Source organism: Falco peregrinus, chromosome 5 (genome assembly GCF_023634155.1).
Source record: "Falco peregrinus isolate bFalPer1 chromosome 5, bFalPer1.pri, whole genome shotgun sequence".
Lineage (NCBI taxonomy): Eukaryota > Metazoa > Chordata > Aves > Falconiformes > Falconidae > Falco > Falco peregrinus.
Window position 1 is genome coordinate 43,776,213 of NC_073725.1, and position 22,140 is coordinate 43,798,352.

Genomic DNA, 22,140 nt, shown 5'->3' on the forward strand with positions numbered 1-22,140 from the left:
AGGCAGAGAGTCGGATGTTGTGATGTCTTTTTGCAGCTGGACACAGTGATACCATTGCCAAACATGCTTTTGTAGGGCTCAACAACAGCAGAATAAAATTCTGTGGCAGTTCTCTGCGGGTAGGGGAATTCAAGGAGTCTGAACTAACACTGCAAATTGGGACCATCTTAACCTTAGGCAAAAAGCCTTTCTTTTGTATTCAGCTTATAGGTACAAAACCAAATCCAACTTACTAACACATGTGGACTCTGAAACTGTAAGGATATGAGTGAATTCAGAGCCTATGTATTTCTTAATGGCGGCTGTGTATGCCTTAGTAGTAATTAATGTCACGCACTGAAGAGCAGTGTGGGTGTTTGTGGTTACAAATTATTCTTTTGAATTAAGATCCCATTTTAAAAGGTCTCAGCCTTTGCCTTGATGTTCTCACCCTCCTTGGAGGTTTTCTATAGCTTTATTGTGCTGATTCTGCTGCTTTGAAGCATACATGTACACTTACACACACATGCACATAACTGTGTCTTTTTTAGTTCTTTGTTTTACTTCACTTTGGATGTTTTAACATGGATAATTTCAGAAATCTGTTTTTCAAATGGCCACACAGAGAGTTGAACTGGTGCTATGGAGCCAGAGAGTGACCTTGGGAGAAAAAGAGGGAAGAAGGAATGAGCAGCTACAGACTTTGGCAATTAAGATATTAAGTGCGTGATCAGAGTCCAGGGAGTGCACTTCTACTCCTCCTTATTTAACTTGAAGTATATCTTTAGTAGTAAATTAAATAAGCTTGGGACTGTTTTTTAACATAAAGACCAACCAGCACGGAAGGATCTGCATTCCTGTTTTCTAACTCACAGTAGTTCCTGAATCCTGAGCCCTACCTGGAGTGGTCTGAAAAATCACTAATTGTTGGGTATTATTCTAATGGTTGACCTGTATAGAGGATTTCAGTATCTGGAAACATTCGCTGGCATGCAGATGTAGCAGTAAACTTTTTTTCAGATTTTGACCTTCTGCTCATCCCCCGTCTGCTTAGAGGAATGAAGTAAAAGGATAAAATAGACAAAAAAGCTGGAAACAGCTCTTGGACTTTCAGAGCTCAGGGAATTTATGGGTATTTCTGGCTCACCGTTATACTTTTCTGCTCATAGCAGCACTTCACAAATAAGAGCCATCATTTAATATCCATCCCTGTTGTCCATGCACTGTTTCCAGGCTTCTGCATTAATGTCGCAAATGCAGTGTATGTCTTCAAACAAAGGAGAAGTACATAGGAGAGAGAGTAAAAAAGAAAGAAGGCATTTTTAAAAAAGAGTCAAATCCTCAGATGGTTTAGACAGGTGATGAAGCTCACACAGCTCTGCTGATTTCTTCTGGGATATGGCCCATTGGTGGGGTTTTGGTGGTTTTTTTTTGGGGGGGGGGGGGGGGGCGTGTTGTGTTTGTTGGTTTTTTTTACAGGGGATTATGCTTTTTGTGTGAAAAAGGCTTGACATGGTCATCAATTTGATTTTGCCCAGAAGTTCAGGCTCAATTGTGTTTCATGAAGATGACGATGAAAAAAGAGAACAAGTATCATTTTTCTCTTCTTTCAAAGTCCTGCGGTGTCCTGGCATTTGAGGTGTTGTCATTGATCTCACTGTCATTGCCTTGTACTGATAGTAAAGTTATTTTTTCCAAGGCTTATCCAGTTCAGCAGGAACCAGCAGCTCAGCAATCAGCCACAAGGGAGAAGCACTAAAATAAATAATCAACACTGACAATAAAAGTCAAAGGTGGGGAGGAAGGAGGCATTCTGTTTCTCGTCCATGAGCAGTCAGCTACTTAGATGAACGTAAGACTGCAGAAACATTGTTGTAACAAGAAGTGGTCTAAATTACAAAGAGACACTTTAAACAAGCGCTTCTATCAAAAAGAAAAAAAAATGAAGCTGGTAAATTATCCTACTGAATCTTAAGTCTGAAGCAATCTTTATTTCAGAACAGTTTCTTCAAAATACTGGATTAACATGGTGTCAGACAATGGATCTTTTCTTATTCCTGGAAATACATAGCAGTAGTACATTGTCAGATATTAGAAACTTCATCTATTTCTGACTCTGTTCTGCTAAATAAATTGAGTGTTTCTAGAAGAGGTTAAAGACTGATGCACAAATTATAATTGCATAAACAATATTTCAAGTAACTTTGAGCACAAAAATACATTTTATGGGCAAGGTAGTTGGTAACAGATACTTCCTCATTGTAAGAAAGCAAAAGGCCTGGCTACTGAGATAGATTAACAGTGGACCAGTGCATTTTAGACAAATGGGTCTTAATGGTATCAGGTTAATGTATGGTCATTTAGTAATAGACCTTACTATAGTTTTTTGCCTTTTCATAATCCATTTGAGTAAGTCATTACAATTTTTCTAGGGTTTTGACAATTGATCCAGAAATTTGGATAGCTCTGTATTTACATGTTTTCAGTTAAGAGGGTTAAATAGGCCTTGTTGGCAAAGTGTCGTTAAAGAATATGGCTTTTAAATAGATTTAAATGTTTTTGTGACCTTGAATTAGACAAAGAACTTGACAGTGACGGAAATGTAAGATGCAGCCTTCAGTAGAAATGGTGAAACAGTCCTCTGAATGACTGAAAGATCTGAAATACAGGAAAATAATCAATAGGTGGAGAAGAGAAAGTTACATCAGAGCATTCAGCCTAAAAAGGGTTCAGTGACCAGCTTTTGTGTGGTTTAGTGGGAAATCAAGTCTGCTAGGGAGCTCTGGAGAGTCTTTCAAGACTTTGAAAGATTGACCTTCTCATGCTAATTCAAGTGTTTATACTCATGTAAACTCAGTTTGAAAAGAGAATGTCTTGGTGAAATTTGCTGTTCAAGGTTTACTGCTGAATAGGAATGCTGAGTTGATCCATGCACAAGCACTCTGGGACTTTATGCTGGTTGAAATGTACAAAGGAACTCTCTGATAATCTTTTAAAAAAATTTTAGAGTGAGGTGTGTGCATGTGTGGCAGTATTGGGAAGATGACAGAGAGAGGGCAGATTTTTCATTATGTTTCCCCTTCACTGCTCTTATGACATTGCAGATCTTTACAGAATCATGTTCATTTCCATTTTTTCTGTACTGAATGAAAGATAGGATGACTATGGGATGGGGATAGTAGAGGGTAGGATGTAATAATATCAAATATGTAATACATGTTGCCAAGTTCCTTCTGTCCCTTACTGACAGAAACTTGTCTTCATGCATTTGTCTTCATATCATTTTTTATAGATAAAAGATGCCTTATAAGGCTCAAAATTCCTTCATGTTGAAAGATGTCAAAAGAAGAACACACTTGGAGACCTTTCTATGTGACAGTGAGAGGATACTCCAGTCGCCACCTTTTAGTATTCATACATAGAATCCTCTCCTCTTTTTTTTTTTTTTCTCAGAAGTGAGACAAACTGTATCCATTCTGCCTCTACTGCAAGATTTCCACTGCAAGAGTCCATCTGAATATGAGGAAAAACTTTGAGGGTGACAGAGCACTGGGACAGGCGCCCAGAGAGGCTGTGGAGTCTCCTTTCCTGGAGATATTCAAAACCTGCCTGGACATGATCCTGTGCAACCTGCTTTAAGTGAACCTGTTTCAGCAGGTGTTGGACTAGATGATCTCGAGAGGTCCCTTCCAACCCTGACCATTCTGTGATTCTGTGACTCACACAAAGGCACTTACTCTAGCCTCTAGCAATACTCTAGTATTACTGTAGGAAGTCAATTAAACTGCACAGCCAGCAACAACGGTGTAGGCAGGCATAATGTAAGAAATATGAAAGGTAGATCTCACTTTCGATGGATTATCCATCGGCTGGTTTCTTTCATTTTATTTCACTGATCTTCAATAGGAACTAACTTTTTTGTTTGATGTGTATCATAAATTATTCTTCTACATCCTGACATGTATCTTCTGCATCCTGGTCCTGTATGGTCACAAGCTGTTTTCCCTCAACTTATTTGCTTAAAATAATGAACCCAAGGAAGCTTTGGTCCCATTAAAAAATCCTAGTCCTGTTTTCCCATTTTGTAACACACTGAAAGGAAGCAGGGGTTACAACTCCTTTGCCACAGCTCAGAGGATTTCCTTTAAGAGTTCTAATTCTAGAGGAAAAAACAGATTTTTTTCATGTTAAATTGGATAACAAAACTAAGGAATTATTTAAAATACCCAGCTTGCTTTCTCCCTGTTTTGTTTTATTTGGGTTTGGCATTTAGGATTTTTTTGGGGGGTAGGGTTTTTGTATCTTCTGATTAATCTCCTTCACAGAGAATAAAGGGGAAGAATGCATTAGGCCTTTCCTGAGCTGCTTCAGTAACACAAGGAGCTTTGTATCTCACAACATCAATGAAGTGGCTTTTGTTTTTATCGATTAAAACTGTCATATCTACCGCTTTTGTGGGGTCCATACATAATGTCAATGAATTGATAGCTTGTCAGTGCTCTCTTTTAAGACTGGCAACCACTTACATTACCCACATGCACACAAAGAAGTTGAAATTAAACAGACTGTCACTAGGAATGGAAAATCTCATCTCAGGCATGAAGAGAAACCACCAAAAGCTGTAACTGTAGTATTTGGAGATAACCTTTGAATCTGTTGGTTTATCTCTGGAACAACAGCTGCTGTTTATCTTGTATGGCATTGTGAGTAGCTCAAAATGGTAGATTTAGCAACTAATCATGGGTACATCTTAAAATGAAATTAGGGAGGAACTTAATAGATTAAAACTGAGCTCATCCTTACATGCTGCCATTTGAGACTGTTTCTAATAATTTTTCTTACTATTTTTCCAGTGGTTTTTCATTTTCTCTTTTCATTAGAGACCTCTCGGTCAAATTCTTTTCTCATTTATACCAGTGTAAATCTGAAATAAGTCCTTTACATTTAATTGAATTATTCTTGATTTACTTCAGTGAGTGTGGGAACAGAATATGACCCTTTTTCTTTAACAGTAACCTAACTGTTCTTAATTTTGAAACCACTCTGAAACAAGCTAAGGTAGAAAAAAGTTTCCAAAGTTTGAATAGACTAAGTTTTCTTATTAGGAAAAGACATCCATTAAAGAGGACAGTGTCCTGCCTTCCTACATTGCAGGGAGCTGCTGCATTGAAAGGCCTGGGATTTTAAATTACCTGCCAAACAGAATTTAACTCTGAATGCCTCAAAAGTAACCTGATCCTGCAATGGGAGAAAAAGGAACCAGTTGCTTTTATAGTGTCTCTTCCTAACGGTGATCTCTGAGGACAACTTTGTGCTGTACCCGCAGACAGCTGTGTGGTTTGTTGGTAAGAAGATTCAGTGGTCCCCCAAGGTTGCTTTGGTGGCTGCTGCACAATAGCACCATGAGTCTCAGCATAATGTCATGGCCGTAGCTGTTCTGAGAACCCCAACACCACCGCTCAGCAGCATGAAATATCCTTAGGGATTGAAAGGCAACCAAAATGGGATATTATGGTGAAGGAAAATCACATGCAATGTTTACTTTCAGATAAAAGAAAGACCATAAAGTAAAATTGTTTAGATTTTGAACTGTCAATGGAAATACAGGCTGTAACTTAACGTCGTTGTTTCTCCTCTCGTTTTCCTGCAGTGTTTCTGTATAGATTGATGCATCTTCTAGGCCTCCTTCCAAGCAGATTGTAACTGTTGACAGTAAAGAAAAAGGAGTATGTGTCAGCATATTTAGCAGATAAGATTTCCAATAGGGAACAATCATTTAAGGAGAGCCTCTTCTGTTACCTGGCTTTAAGAAGGAGTTTTCCTGGTTACCTGAAAGTATTCCCTTTAACAGAATCTCAGCTTGATCGCCCAGTCTGAAACTTCCCAGATATCAATTAGTTTGAAAATACAGAATTTTTAAAGCATGATTCCATCCCAGAGGTATCATAATCATACAGGAATTGTTTTATCCACCCTAGAAAAGATCTTTTTCTTCCCTGTTTATTAGCTGTTTTTAAAGCAGACACCAAATATCCTAATGAAAATTGATTAGAACTTCTAAGACCCTTGTACCTAAAGGTCATAAAAGTTTAAATGCAAAAGGTTGCTTCTGTTTGAACCATCAAATAAACTACTCAAGTAGAAATTATGGCACTTGATATATTCATTTTTTTGGCAGTCCTGCATGAGCATGTCAGAATTTTGTTCTGAATATTCTTTTAAAGGACAGTTTCTGTTGACTCTGCTACACGTTTTCCCCTGGAGTAGAGTATGTTAGCAAATATTTATGCGGAACTAGGAAGGAAGAGCAGTGGACAGATCCTTTAGGAGGTGGTGGATCAGCAGTTCTTTATATGACAAAAGTCACAGATCCACTGATAAACTATTTTAGACAGGAGCCGTTTCATCTTCTTCATTGCTGGGACTCGCAGTATTTTTTTAGGTGTTTAAGAACAGCCATCAGCCACAGATTTAGAAAGAGGTATTAATTCCTCTGACTTTTGCTGCTGGTGAACTGTGCTTCTCCATTCCTGTAACAACTACACGGAGTGGGTTTTAGTATTAGACCGAAATTAGAAGGCATTGTTAAAGTTTTTTATTAATAATTTATTGTTGTACCTTTCATATTCTGAAAATTTATTTTCTTATTGTTGCTGTTACAGCGACGTCCAAGCAGATGGCCAGCAATGAAATTCAGAAGAGGATCTGGACATCCTGCCTATGCTGAAGTGGAACCAGTTGGAGAAAAAGAAGGGTTCATCGTATCAGAGCAGTGCTAAAATTTCTAGGACAGAACACCAGTACTGGCCTACAGGTGTAAGACATTTACTTTGCCTCTCTTTAAAGAAAAGGAGCCCTAAGCTGCTGTAGTCTGATAGAAAGAAGATTTTGGATAAGCTTTGTCCAAGAAGAAAAACTATCTAAGGTACCAGATTACCACTGCACAATAGTTTTTGTTAGTGGACTGAGACACAATGGTTCATGCAGAACACTTGTCAGTGGACACTGACGGTATCAGAATTATGGCACAAGTGCCATGTTATTGGCTTTAGGTATGGGGATGCACAGTAGTCAAAAATATAATAAAGCTTTGGTGCACAAGGGTATTGCCCTATGGTTCAAGTGTTCTTCTCTGGTATCTCAAAGATGGAGTGACAAATCTGTACCCTTTCAGTGAAAACAGCACTGATCAGTGTTCACAGGTGAGTGAGAAAAGTATCTCAGTGTAATGCAGGTAAAGAAGAAAAAAAGGAATTTTCCAATACTTCTAAAAATGGATGTGAAATACACTCACTTTTCAATTCTAAATTAACCTACCCACCTAACTGAGCAAGTCACAATGTATATACTTTCCAGGAGTAGTACAATGTTTCTCGTACATTGCTGATTACTGTTCTTCTAAACAACTCATGGTATACAAATTGGTAAGAAATTAAGACAACAGAGAATTTTCACAGTGGTGAAATTATTTTATTTCATGGGCGTTCACAATGAAATTGGGCTGATATTTGGTTTCAATGTTTACTAAAAATTGATTATCAGGTTTGCTTCAAAGGATATATCTCATTTCTGAGCAGTAGGCTGAAGTAAAGGCAACAGATCCTTTTGGCTGCCAGAGATCTTATGGACCATATCTTAGGCAATGTGATACAAAAAATACAATTTTCAACAAATGGGTTTCTATCCTTTGCCATTTCATTGTGAGTCCTTACTGAGAAGCACCACAGACTTCAATGCACCCCTTCCAGACATTCAGATACAAATGTTCTTGAACCCTGCTGATTCATACAGTGATTTTGTTTAATGCACATAGTAGTTGCATAAATATATATATAAATATATTTTTTTTTTATAGCTAACACAAGGCAGGCTCTTGTGACTGTTAAGACAGCATTTTTGTCATCCAGACAAAGGAAATGGATTGCATTACTGCATATTTCCACAGAGTTGTAAAATAATCCTTAATATTAGAATATTTTTATGTTGTGTAGGGAAGGTGGTTCGTGTAGTTGCAGTGCCATAACCTTTCTGCCTATTGGAACCACTCTTTCTTTAGTGTTGACCCTTTCCCTCCATTATAGGGAAAGACAAGACTATAAATTCACACCATCAAAACAATTACTCCTTTCATGGAAGGGGTTAAATATACACTGAGACCCAGATCTTCCATGAGGAGTAGGAACCTAAATGCTTTGATGATCTGGGCCTGATCTATTAAAATATTAAATTCAGGTATCGTATGTACATTTCATCATAGTCATTGACGATTAGATTTTTTACATACTGTATAAGTCACTTGAATAATTTTAAAGTGAGGTATTTGCAATTTCGGATCTCAAGCAGTTAAAAAAAAAGTTGTAGATGCCACCTTAACAGTACAGTCATTTACATTTCTTGTTGATGCTTGTATGGTCTAAAATTGATTACTTAATGCTGTTTTAAAAAAATCAGACATGATTTTTACTTGTTATTTTGTTCAGTAAATAATACAATACTGTATTTTCTGTATTCTTTTCTTTTGGATAACACACTTTTATTTTCATCTGTTCTAAATCATCTAGCGTGAGACTGAAACTGTTCAAAACCTAACTGGTATTAATCTGAAGGTACTAACAAACACATTGTCTCGAAGCCTGGTGAAAAGCCTGTGGCAAGTATTCATTTCAATTTGTGTGGGTCTGCTGAGCCCTGTTTCTAATAGGCTTGGATTAAATTGCAGGCTGTTAATTCCAATAGCAATAACCAAATGTATGCACATATATATATGGTGAAACTCATTTTTATTAAATAAAAACATATCAGTGCACATCATTTAGACACGTATTTGGTGTGCAATACTTATTATTAGTTTTTCTAGGAATCTTGGAAGTCATCAGCTAGGGTTCATTGGCTAAATGAAGCAATTGTAGAGCTTCTATTTGAAGCATGCTGGAATAGTTTGAAATTATTTGTATTTCAGAGCACATCTTGGCAAATTATACTAAGACATTTACAAAAAATCTACACAGTACTGCAATAAGTTCAAGGGATGTTCCATATAGGTAAAGAAGATTTATATTATTATGGGTTTTCAGGTCTGCACTTTGGCTGATTCACTCATGTTTTCCATGGTTTTACCCATGTATGTAATACATGTCATGCAATGGAGCTGACAGAATGTTTGTAACATGATTAGACAAACACAACAACAATTTTAAAATCCAGAATTTTGATTAATTTTGTTTTAAAGCCCTCTTGCACAGCTGAAGGATGTTAGTGTTTTCAAACTAACTCAAATTTCATACTCCTTTGTAAAATAATAGCAGTTATTTTTTTCACTCTTTGTCCATCTCATAATTTGGTGACCGATTTCACTGGTTTATGGGGAGCATCATAGTGTACTTCTTTTAATTTTTGCTATGATGTTATATGCTATGGATTATAGCATGATGAGTTGCTGGGTTAATTTAATAAGAATGATAGGCATATGTTTATGTCTGATAAGAACTGATATCCGAAAACTTCCTGCATACTAATGGATGTATAGTGTCTCATTGGTGTCTGCTTTTATATATTCTGTGGTATGTTCTACTTACCCCACTAGGCAAAAGTTAAGTAATCTGTTGCTGTTTTGTAATTCCATCTGGTTTTCTAATTTTTTAATAATTAAAGTTGCCACATTAAAAATTATACAAATATTAATCTATAGGTGTGATGAAATATTGACATTAATTGAGAATCCTATTCTTATTATTTTATAAAACACCAGGATAATTGGTCCAGACCAAAAAAGTATCACATAGCCCTCTCTCAGAGATCCAGCTGAAATATTATTCAGCAATTCATAAAGAAATTTCCATCCAGGTCTCTGAAACAGTGGCTTTACTAGCATTCCCACTGGTCCTTCATTTGAAAGTAGTTCAGAATATTTCATTTGTTTAAATACTTACTTACAGTGTCATTTATTCTAACAGTTATCTTAACTCAAACTTTCCTGTAAATTTGTGTACCTGATGCATGGAATGTTTGCAAGATCTCCCAAATAATCATTTCTTATTATTTTCTATTTTAGTGTTAAATGCTCCATAACACCTAACAGTCACAGTGCTATGCTTCAGCTCATCCTGTTACACAGAACAGAGGAAAGTTTGAACAGCAAGGATTCAAAGCACGTTACTAAATAGCTCTTTAAATCTCAATAAGATGAAGCAATAAATCAGATACATGTATCACACACAGAGATTGTTGAAGAAAGATCCTTACATTTGAAAAATTATATTCGGATACTAAGAAATTATGGAAGTGTTGAAGAAGTGGAATTGTGATTTCACTCCCATGCTTATACATATAATGATGCAGTCTTATTTAATCACCTGCTATGTTTCTCAGTGCACCCTGTGATGCATTGGACATAGAAAATGCAGGCTGTTGTTAAGAAGCAGGTATTCCATATTTTTCTCCTTGTTCAAATATTGTTTTACTTTTTCCAGAGCCTGCTGACTACTTTTTTTTTTTTTTTCTTTCCCCTCTCCATGGAATTTATTTCCTTTTCCCATCATCGTTGTACTTTAGGAATACATACACCTTGATTTATTTGAGTTCTGAGCATTCCTGTGAAGGTAGACAATTTTCCAGAGAAGACCAATGTGAAACTGTTCCTCCTTTTATTATAACTGCCTTCCTTGTTCTCAAAGCTTCTGCTGCAAATTACATAGATGTCTTGTAAGTAACAACCTCCTTCTATGTGCCATTATAATCTGGCTTCAGATCAAGTTCATTTTCTACAAATAATGCGTGTGATGGAATTCTGGGGGAAAATGTAATGCGTCACTGTATTTTGAAAAATTGTGGAAGCCAAATTAGATTTTTACAAGGTGAACAGAGTATTTGACTTTGCAAACTTTACCTTTTTTCCTCGGTCAACAGAGTTCAAACCATAAAACTCTCACTACAAAAATATCTGAACCGGCTGAATAGTTGAATCACTGGTTTGCCATCCAAATGTGGACAGCAATGGAAAAGGGTTAAGCCAATTTGCCAGTGAGCAGGGAAGATGTTTTCTTTGCAGAAGAGTAGTAAGGCTTCCAAGGAAAACATGAGAATATTTCTATACTCTATTGGAGCACCTCCTGGATAAGCAAAAACAACTGTAAATGACAACATCCATCTTTTTTATTTGTAAAGAATCTCTGAACAAGACTGCAAGCAGTTGTCATGAGCTGACAGTATTTCACGTAGTAGGTGGGTGACTAGAGCATGCAGGGTGCCCCATATTGGTTAATGTTCCAGCTCACAGACCGTCAAAGGAAAATTTCACTTTGCGTACGTACAGTGGCTGAAACAATGGCTGCATTAGTATTTTCTGACACAAGCAATGAAGCTTTGTATAATGACAAGATTTGACATCCACCTAGAAGGTATCTGCTGTGCAAAACCGTAGTGACTGCAGCCATAGCATTAGCCATTAGGAAAAGAACAGGGATAGAGCACAAATTCAGCTCAGATCAATATTTTTGCTTTCAGGGAATTTATTGCTTTCAATGAGGAGAAAGAATAGCAGCAAGCATTGTTCTCCAGAGTAAGATCATTGGAGTCCTTATACATGTGCACCTTCTTGCAGAGAGCTACTGGAAGCTTGAAGCCTAAAACCTCCAAAATTAAATGCTACTGAGTAACGATGTAGCATTCACTCTAATTCTCATGTTTTACACAGAGGCTTCAGGGACTGATACTTGCTGCTACTTTTCTTTATGGATGTGGTAAGTTGGGTTTGGGTGCTTGTTTGGGGGAGGGGGTGGCATTTTTTTTTTGAAGTAGGATGAGGAGAAGGGAACAATGCAGGAGGGGAAAGGTGTCAGTATTCCCAGATATTCTAGAGACAGGGCAAGAGACCTTATGTACAGCCTTGAGAGCATCACTATCATGTGCCAGCGGCACTGAGTGAGAACACATGAGGTGTTCCTTCATGTCCAGCTCCCTCATTTTAAAAGTCAGAAATGTCACCAGAACAACTAGCTTCTGCCTAAATCTGCAGGAGGCCCTGTTTCACCTCATGGAGGGTTTATGTGGGGAAAAAGCTTGAACCACAGGCAGCGTTTTGAGGTAGAACAGTACTTTAGCAGAAGCCAAATATGACAAAGCAGGATGCAGCTTGCATAGAGCTGAAAGGGAAAAATGACATTCATTTTATCCAGAGTAGCCGATATCTTTATGGCCAGAGGACTGATAAAATATTCAAGTCTGTGGGCTGATTCAACTTGATTTAGAGAGTATCATAATCCTAAAGCTGTCCTTTAACTATCAGTTTATTGTCGGATCTTAGGAGAGTGTCTTGCCTTTTTAATTTTTTATGGCGATGAAAACAGCTGAGGATACTAAGTGGAATAAAGTATCTTTCAGGTAGGAGGAGTCTCATCTCCTGGCATGGTTCTCTTCCAAGTGGAGTAGGTGCTCCTCTGTGCACAGCTCATTTCAGTGGGTCTCGTGCTGACTCCATGTTTTTTCTCGGGACGTCTGACACTTTTTGATGCAATTCTCTGCCTTTTGCAAGATTTTTCAGTACAATCTCCTGCCTCACTTTTTTATTCTCATCTTTGGTTCTTTCCCACCTCTTAATCTAACTCTGCATTCTCAGTACTTTGCTCTCTTGCACTCCCTTAAGCCCCAAATTACACACTGAAATGACCACTTTCAGTGTCACTCAAAATAACCCTCAATTTGAAAAAAGTTCCACTTGATTTTTCTTCTGTGTGTGGGTTCTGGTTAATACAGCTATCTGGAGGTAGATTTTCCTGTTATTGACTGAATTTTGCCCATGTGAGTTAGCATGCTGAATTCTGAATCTCTTGGAAACTTTTTGTTTATTTAGACACTTCGGTCAAACAAACTACTGGTCTCTTCAGTGGAAAACTTGTCCCAGATGATTTTTTTAAAGCAGCAAAAGGACTTTAAAAGCAAGCCTCAAGACATTACTCTTAATTACATCCATTTAACTCAGCAGATATTTTTTCCCAATTAGTGAATACAGATGCCTGTTGTCTCTGTTGTCTCTCTGGGAAGATAGTGTTTAGGGATATTAATTAAACTCTTCCCATGCAGTTTTGCATTTTTTCCCTTGGCATAGTTATTAAAAAATATCATTTTATTAATTGCTAATATTAGTTTGAAAGAGAGTTTATTGACTGCTTGGGTGGCACAGTTTTTGCTCAGGTACCCACTAGCTGTTAGTAACAAATATAATTTGAGCCTGTCTAGCTTTGGACTGCTGTTTTTATTACTAGATCTTTCTTTTTTTCAGTTTCAATGAGAGTTGTTTTGTTTTGGGAGGTAGCAAATGATACTGTAACCTGATTGTCACATTTGACTACACATCAGCAATGGTGGGTGTCCTTTTATCTAAGCTTTTCGGCTTAAAGCTTTTCAGCCCTGCCTCACCTGCAGGCGTGTCAGGATCACACCACAAACTCGCACCCCTGTTTGCATTCCCAAAATGACGTGCCTCTCACAGACACATGGGTGTTTTCACAGTGGCCTGTTTCCAGAAGGAATCCCATTCCTAGAGAGAGGAATCTGGCAGTCAAGGTTACAAATGGAGTGTGACTGAAAATCACTCACTCTGTAGAACAGAAACCGTGCACAGCTGCAGTGTCACTGGATGAAATCACCTCCAGTGCTCACTGGCCTGCAGGCTGAGGGCCCCCCCAGCCACAGCCCCTCAAGCGTGGTGTGGGCTGGGAACAGGGCAGGGGGTGCTCGGAGCACTGCCGGTGCCGTTCCTGCCCAAGGAGCAAAGAGGCAGTGGGCACCTCACTAAGCGGTAACCTCTTGCCACCCCCCACCTTGTCAGCAGTGAGCACAAGCAAAAGGTCTCCTCAGCAGCCCCACAAGGGAAGCACGGCAGGGTGAGAGAGGAGGCATGAGCACAGCCTTGTTTCTGTGCTGCACGGTGCCCTGCAGCTGTGCACATGCACGCTTGCACCCCCCCACACTCACCTGCTTCCTCCAGCCGCTGTCAAGTGTTCTCTCAGTGCAGGACCTAGAGTAGTGAGAGATGAAGATGATACAAAAACAAGAGCACTCTGTTACTGCAAAAGGTGACACACAGCCATGTCACTCTGTTTTACTCTGTACCTTCTGCAGCACTGATGTGCATCCTGCTACCAGGATCTGACAGATCTCCACCCTGTGCTTTGTCCTTCTCGCCTGAGATACAGGTGAGCACGTCAGTGAAATGTGTTCAGGGCTTGGCTTGGCCTGTGGGATTCTGCCTAGAGGGAACCAGATATGACAAGGAGCCTGGTGGGAGCTGGCAGTCTTTTAAAAAAGATCTAACATCTAAAGTTTTAGCTAGGGATGTAAATTTTCCTTAGTGAAGGGCTTTGGTATGTAAAGTTGTTTGACACATATGACCACCTTTGGCTGTGTTATCCTACACAGCAGTGACCTTAAGGGCTAGAGCAATGAGAAGCACACGGCGTATCCTTAAACACTTGCTGACAGCAGTGGCCAGTGGTGAGTTCTGCAGCCATCTCCATCTACACTCAGTGGTAATGGTGATGGCTGACCCCTCTTGGAGACTAACCCTAGCAATTACAGCATTTATCCATGAAGTGAGAGATGCAGCGCTCAGCCTAGGGGGCATGTGAAGTCTCATTACCCAGGACAGCACCCCAACTAAAGGTATGCACATTAAGCTCCCCCAACCCCTTTCTCCATAAGCTGCCCCCCACTCAGTTGCAGAAAAGATGCAAGATTCTTCAGCTGCAAAAGAATGAGTGAGCATGGCGTGGGACTAATCAGGGGCAACTGTAAAAGATCTGTGCCAAAGGGCTGAGGACTGTGTTGGGTCTTGGATTCTGGTCTAGAGGTGACATTTTAACTTGTACAAGTAGGAAGCAGTTTCAGGTTGTGGCTCTGACTCAAATATACACTTAAGCCAGGGTTGCTGGACCCCCAAAATCAGTAAGACATGAATTTTCAGGCATACGCTGCTATTTTACTAGCAACAGTCTAGGCATAAAATACCCTTGCCTCATATGTCATGTCATTTTTCATCAGCCTCATCCTCAGGAATCCAGTACTCCAATATATAGATATAGGTATTCATATGCTTGGGAACACTTGCTTGGGAATTTAATTCCTGGGGCTGATGTGGAAATGCTCTGCATCACTGTGTGCTGTTCCCTGACTTGCTAGGTGCCTTAGAGGAGTGATGACATGAAAAATATTAGTGCAGGATGCTGTATAGGCATAAGGAACACACAGGTACACACACACAGAGAAGCCAAACTTTTCTCTCTGCTGCACAGCATGAAACCCTGAGCAAGACACCAATGAAATCAGATGAACCCTTCACTGCAGAAGCAGTGAAGTGCGGTGTGGAGGCTAGTCTACCTGCAGTCTATTCTAATGGTTCAGCAGAGTCACCTTGTGCTTCGGGAACTAAATGATGTATGGAGTCTTTATTTGTCTGGTCTATGTCTTTTCTCCAGCCACTGCCTAGTGCAGAATGAAAATACGTCAGCTTTTCTATTTCTAAGATAGCGTATACACAAACCTAAGGTTTATAGACACAGTAGTTTTAGTAAAAGTTCTGTCAGCTGTCCCTGTATTGAATGAGCAACAGTACTTTGGCTTTGAGAAAGGCTCTGAGCCCTGTGGTTTTGCTCCTTCTTTCTCCATGCAGTGGATATTAACGGTTGTACAGCATGTAGAGAGCTCAGCTGAAGTACAACAAATGAATGTCAAAGGCTATACATTAGTGGAAAAAAAATGAGTAAAACCACGCTCAGAGAAACAGTACTCCTCACCATATCTACCAGTACTTGGGTATTTTCCTGAAAACTGTTGTGGAATGATTACAATTTTTAAATTGACAGCAGTACATTTGATCCAAATAAAGATGTCTTTCATTTTCCATGAAGTTATAATCATCAGCCCAAAATATAAATAAAAAGCAAACCTTTTTAATTAGGTTTAAAAATATGAATGCCTGCCTGGGTTGATAGCATTAGTGGATTTTTTCCTTGCTGATTATATGCAGGATGCCAGCCTGTTGTGCTGTTTATTATCAGTAAAAGCATTTCAGATGTTTTGGAATCAATTTTCTATATTTGATTTATCTTTGACATCAGCACTAAACCCACTGCAAATATTTCAAATATTGAAATGAGTATAAGCAAACATTTAACAGTGGCATGTAAATACCAATAAAAACTTACAGGTAAAGATCCAAAATGCAGATGTCTTTTTACACATTTTACTCAAAAACTCCAAAGTGTGGAGGAAAAACAAGGGGAGTGGTATTTAAATACACTGAAAAGCATCATTCTTCATTAACCATCCCACTGACCTGAGTGACCAAATGAAGAGTATCCTGGAAAAGCCGGATCCTATAGTGGCTATTTCTATGGCAAAGCTTTAGTTCCCTCCTACTGACATCAAATGAAATATGGAAACTGTTAAGAGTCATCAGTTACTGAAGTGCCCAAAACAGGGTGTTTCTAGCTGACTGGCACCTCCTAGGGAAGCAAAGGGATGCACACCTGCAGAGAGAGAGGAAAGCTTAATGATATGCCCAGCCACTATATTGAAACTTGTGAATACCCAAATCAACTTGGACACTGTGCTATTTCCTGCTTTCTGACTTTAAGCAGATGATACATCCTTGTAACCTGCCAGAAAGCTTCCCCTCTGCCTCTACACAACAGCCAGTCCCATCATAGCCCACCACTTTAAAAAAAAAAACTAACCAAACAGCAAAAACATAACCAAAAAAGGCTCAGCTAATTCATTACAGCACTTGAAAGATTTATGAAAAAATCTTTAACACAGTGATTAGCCAAAGGGCTGGGGGAGAGTATGCTGGTAGATTTGAGATGAGAATTATTGGATGACATTAGCATGGCATTCTTGAAAATAAAGAGCAGATTAAACATCTGTGTCAGAGCAGCATTACAGCCTAAATGGAACTAATACCGTGAAATACTGTTCATAAATATAAGTGCTGCTTTAGCTGCTGCTTTTTTTTTTTTTTCCTTTAGGGGGTTATGTAATGCAATATACGACTTTACTCAGAATGATAATTTGTGTCACGCTTATATATGACTTTGGCAGAGACACAATCCATTACAGGAATTGCCGGCAACCAGTAAAGATCCCTGCATTGAAAAACATGTAATTGCACTGAAAGGGAAAGCAGAAATCCAGCTCACACAGGGAATTTTCTGGTCTGATGCCTGCCCACACAGACACTGATGAGGGAGCAGGTTGCTGTGGAGATGAATGCATCTTCACAATGGCAGCCAGTTTGTGAATTGTTCGCTGGGAGCCCGGCCGAAGAAGCAGCTGACAGCTGGTCATTGGCGTGGGCAAAGGCAGGAGGCTGGGCTTTGGGAGGAGGGGACATGTGCCACCAGCTCACCTTCCTCAAGAATACAGCACCACTGAGGCCATTAGCCACCTCTGCTCTTGTCACAACAGAGACAGAAACCCAGAAGGCATAGAATGTACTCTTCCCACACACTGTCATTTCTAGCGGTGGTGGCTTTACTGGCGGAAATGAAGTGCTCCACACTTCATCATTGGCCTCAAAAACCCAGTGATAAATGGACATGCAAACTCCAGTTCCCGTTGCTAACAGTCAGGATTGACCTTGGCAAGACTTGGATCCCTGAAGTGTTTTTCCAGTATCAACCTTATCGGCATAGCAGTGGAAAAGGAGAACAGGAAGCAGAGCACAAAGAAAGCACAAAAAAATGTGGCTTTTCTACTAGACAGAGATGGAGGTGAATTTCCTGCCTGCTCACAGTTCCTTTTCTCTAACTCCTGTGTCAGTGCTAACTAGCACAGAAATGTTCTGTTTGACAAAACTCCCAACGTGAGGGTGCCTGTACCCTTGGCCTTCTTAGTAGGGCTGAGTGGACAATGACACAAGCAAAGCCAAAATTACAAGTTGTTTCTGCACCTGAAGTACTTCAAAACCTCCAGAAAACACTTCAAACTGTACCCATAAAAGAAACCACTCATTTATTCTGGAAGTCCTTATTCTTAAACACCAATTGTAATGAGGGCCCTGTAACTCCTCTTAAGAAACGGTCAAACTGTGTCTCTATATACAGCTATTGCACAAGCGACCTCCTAAAATCAAGCCAGCACAGCCTCAGCCTGGTAATATCACCAATACTCTGCATCACACAACCAGCTAGCTCACGTCTGTCTGAAGTGACACGTGGGCAGAGGAAACTCCCATCTGCTCACCTGTAACCGTGGGGCAGTAGTAACCAAGTCCTTTATAGGTGTAAGATTTCTACCACAAAGCCTGAGCTTACCAGTGCTCAAGTTTACATTCTCTCCTCTGCTTTTATGGGGACAACCCTACAAACTTCAAAGTACAACCTCATTTCTGGGGGGCTAAGAAGAGCTCCCAGGCTTTAAAAGTTCTATTTTCCTTGCAGGAGGTAAGTCAGTCAAAGTGGGAGTACAGACATGTAAATGCACACAAAAGAAATGTGGGTAGAAATACCAGGAAAAAAACCGTGCCTGATTCACTGTCAGACTCAAAAATCCAAGCGTAATTTGAACAGCAACAGCAAATCTGATCATTCTTCATTTCCATCCTTGCAGACATACCAGAAAGTAATGAGATCTCCATACAGGACAGCAACCCTGGGAGTAATCCTGAAGTACTGGCTACAAACACAGCCAGGATTTCAAGACCCATTGGCAATGCCTTTTGTTGTTAACTCAAGCAAGTCTGTTTCCAAACATTGTAATCCAAGGGTTAGCCTTTTATCTCAACACAAAAAAGAGAGCTAGTCTTTCCTTGTAAGATCGTCCTAGTATGGAGCAGTGATAGTCACTTTATTTCCACCGCTCTTGAAATTCAAAATTCAATGTTGCCAATTTAATTATGTCAAAAATGCTAATGGAGTCCAAGATAGGCTAGTTAATACTTGAATGGGGATCCATATTGCAGCCCTGGGTATTGCAGAAGTTGTTTCTAAGCAGTGGGCAATAATCAGACTACAAAAACTAAACAGAGACACGGACTTCTAATACTCCAGGACTGCTGCACTGATAACAAATGGGAATTAAAAAAAGTAATCCTCTTTCTCATTTCAATAAAATTGGAAGTGTGATAATGCATCTGGCATATAGATTAATAAGAATTAGGGCAAAGAAATTGATGGATTAATTTATGGACTTACAGATAGCTAAATAAATTTCTAAATTAGTTAGTTTACCACATAGTGGAATCTCTTACCTTAGTTAAATGGAACACAAGGGAAGAAATTTATCTGGGAGGAATTCAGTGTAAGTTCTTGAACTCTGTAAAACTCCCTGTGAAAAAAAACAAACGAACAAAAAATCAGAAAAGGTAAAATGAACTTCTAAGTCTACTTACTTAAAATATATTAATACAAATTATACCTGCTTTGTTACATATTATAATCAAATCCTTTCATCTTTTGACAGAGGCCAGCCATCATAACAGAAATCTTTTTTTTTCTGTCTATATGAATGAAGCAGTATTGCACTTATATTCTTCTGTCCATTTAATTTCTGACTCTTTGTTCCTTTTCACACTAAGCCTGCCAAAAATTGTATGCATTAGTCTTTTTTTAAAAATTCCTATATTAAATATATGAGATATAAAATTCCATTTCTTTGGGTCTTACTTGTGCTAGTTACCTGTGAAAGGAATGCAGCAAAATACCCTCTAATAAGATTTTGTGGACTCCTAGCCTGGCATTATTTGGCTTTCTGATGGAAACCTTTGGGGTATATCTCAAACTATTTCTTCAAAAACACCCAGCAGCGTACCAGGCCAAATTCATATTTGCAATAGGCTCATACCATGGATGAATGTGACCAGCAGTTATGTTGCCTATTTCAGATGAGATGTGGTGATCCACACAGCCAAGGCTCTGAACAAGTAACTTGACAAGAAAAAAATCAATAAAATTCTCTTTAGAAATTATCATCCTGAACTAATATAGAGTCATAATACCAAGTGTCTAGTAAAACTGTCCTTGTGAGTATCCATATCTTTTGTCCCTGGTAATTCCAAACATAATTATTTTGTTTTATAGAACATGAACCCAATTGTATCTTTGACTAAGCCTGGAAAGAAACATTGCTGGCCCTTGACGGTCGATATGACTGTTTTCCTCCCTATACATCACCTGCAGTAATACAGGTTGCATAAGGCTAAATGTTGATGTCAGAGATCTGGGCAGGCAGATTGTTCTCATTCTCTGCCTTGAATAATACCTGTGCATTTTGATGGCCCTCGGTGGATTTGCTCGCATCTAACACTCATCCAGGAACTAGGCTGCAGGAAACAATTTGCTGATGAGGTGTGAGCAAGGGTACAATCCAGCTCACTCACTTTTACTGCCTTGGCAAATTGTGCTGCCTGGAGAAAAGGGATTATTACAAGCCCATCCTACTTAACCATATATATTAATACATCGATAAGCTAAACAGGGAACCAAACCTATTGAATAAGAAGAGGTAATTTTTTTATACAAGACCTTATCATGACCCAGCCTTACATAAAACAATAAAAGTGACAGGAAAAACATTATACACTGTTAATAAGGTTTTCAGGCAAGCAGAAGAAACTGGAACGTTCTGATGATCTGATACATGAAATCCACCACTTGCATCTATGAAGTCTAATAAATGTGTGGAACTATAATTTACCCTTTTTCCTCTGTTCACTTTTATGTTAAAAGAGACATTTCAGGCTGAGCATTTAATGGTAGTTACATATTGCAGCTCTCAGGTGGCTAAAATCATGGGGCTTTTAGTGTCAAGTCTTTTAAAACTGCCAGGTTTGCTGTAACTAGCCTGAAATAAAAGGCCTATTACTTAGCTGAACAATATGAGGCCCAGAAGATACCATGAGCTGAATACCCCATATCCCCATACATACTGCCCAATAGGTGCTAAGCTCTTTACAATGTTGGGTTTATTGCAGGTAACAAGTAAAATACATGCGTATCAATGTAGAATTTGGTCTTGGTATAAAACAAAAGTTGTGATCTATTCTTCTCCTTCCAATACAAAACAGCATGAGAGGGACACAATTGCAATGTAAATGTACTGCATATTTGCCCCCCCACACCCCTCTTGCTCTACTGCAATGCATTGTTCTAGCCACAGTCATTAGTGGACACAAACACTCCCAATCCTTCTCGCTATTACCACTAGCTGTGATTAAGCTCGAGGTGCAGCAGGCCTTTCTGTGATTGCTACAGACTGTTCATCTCGGGAAACACGGCTGTTCTTTCAAGGTTATGTTATGGTTACTGTGATGGAGCTATTGCAGACATACTGATGACTTGTAGTTATTCTTCCTACCATAGGCCTTCAGTCATTTCAGTTCCCCCCAAACAAAATCAAAACATCAGCTTGTCCAGAAAAGACAGAATTTGTAATTGCTATCATAGAAATGCCCCTAATTCCTATTATTTTATGGAACAATTTTGAAAAACTCTTGCTGAATCTCAAGAGTGAAAAAAACCCCACAACCTCAAGAGCTTTCAGTTTTGAGTCAAGTTCATACCCAATGAAACCTAAGAACAAGTATGCAAATACTTCTGTCAGTGATTTGTGCTGTGTCTGCTTGTTCTTATCACCACATCAAGTCTGAAACCACAAGGTACCAATAAACCAACTGATGTACCTCCTATGTATCTGTGGCCAATGTACAAGCGCTGACCCCTGAAGTGAGCCCAGTTATTAGTCTGTCCAAAATCTGTAATGGTTACCACTAAACCATATTTTCCACTTAGGTATCCCATCTTAACATGAAATTTTCTTTTTGATAAGTAAAGGATACAGTGCACTTTGAAGGCATTTCACACCTTGGGAGTATGGTGATAGAGACCATCAATGCAGCTCCCTCTGAACCAGTATGTCCATCGTGTGGAACAGTGTCTCATAGAGAAACGACACTCCCAAAGCTGTACAACTCCATCACATTCTGTCGCCAGTGAGAAAGCTTCCCCGTGGTGGAGCAATTGTGCCTCAGCAATTCCATGTACTGTTCCCAGCATCACCATAAATGTACAGATTTCCAGCTGCAGTTGGAAAGCAGAGCTCTTGCATAAGGAACACCAGGCAACACTAGAGCCCATACCAAATTCGGAGGGCCTGCCATGGCATGCATAC

The 22,140-nt window shown here is 39.2% G+C and overlaps 1 protein-coding gene and 1 long non-coding RNA gene across 2 annotated transcripts in view; one reads left to right on the forward strand and one right to left on the reverse strand.

Annotated features, from left to right (window-relative positions):
* PLXDC2 (plexin domain containing 2) overlaps window positions 1-7,083 on the forward strand; it is a 271,467-nt gene extending 264,384 nt beyond the window's left edge. Inside the window, exon 14 of the mRNA XM_055805874.1 lies at window positions 6,642-7,083. Coding sequence (XP_055661849.1) covers window positions 6,642-6,758 — 117 coding nt within the window. The 3' untranslated portion in view covers window positions 6,759-7,083. The remainder of the gene's footprint in view (window positions 1-6,641) is intronic.
* Window positions 3,159-22,140, reverse strand: part of LOC114010267 (uncharacterized) — a 104,750-nt gene continuing 85,768 nt past the window's right edge. The window contains exons 3-6 of the long non-coding RNA XR_008747455.1: window positions 19,223-19,299; window positions 16,310-16,502; window positions 13,951-13,993; window positions 3,159-5,682 (exon numbers count right to left, since the gene is read on the reverse strand). This is a non-coding gene — a long non-coding RNA (uncharacterized LOC114010267). The remainder of the gene's footprint in view (window positions 5,683-13,950; window positions 13,994-16,309; window positions 16,503-19,222; window positions 19,300-22,140) is intronic.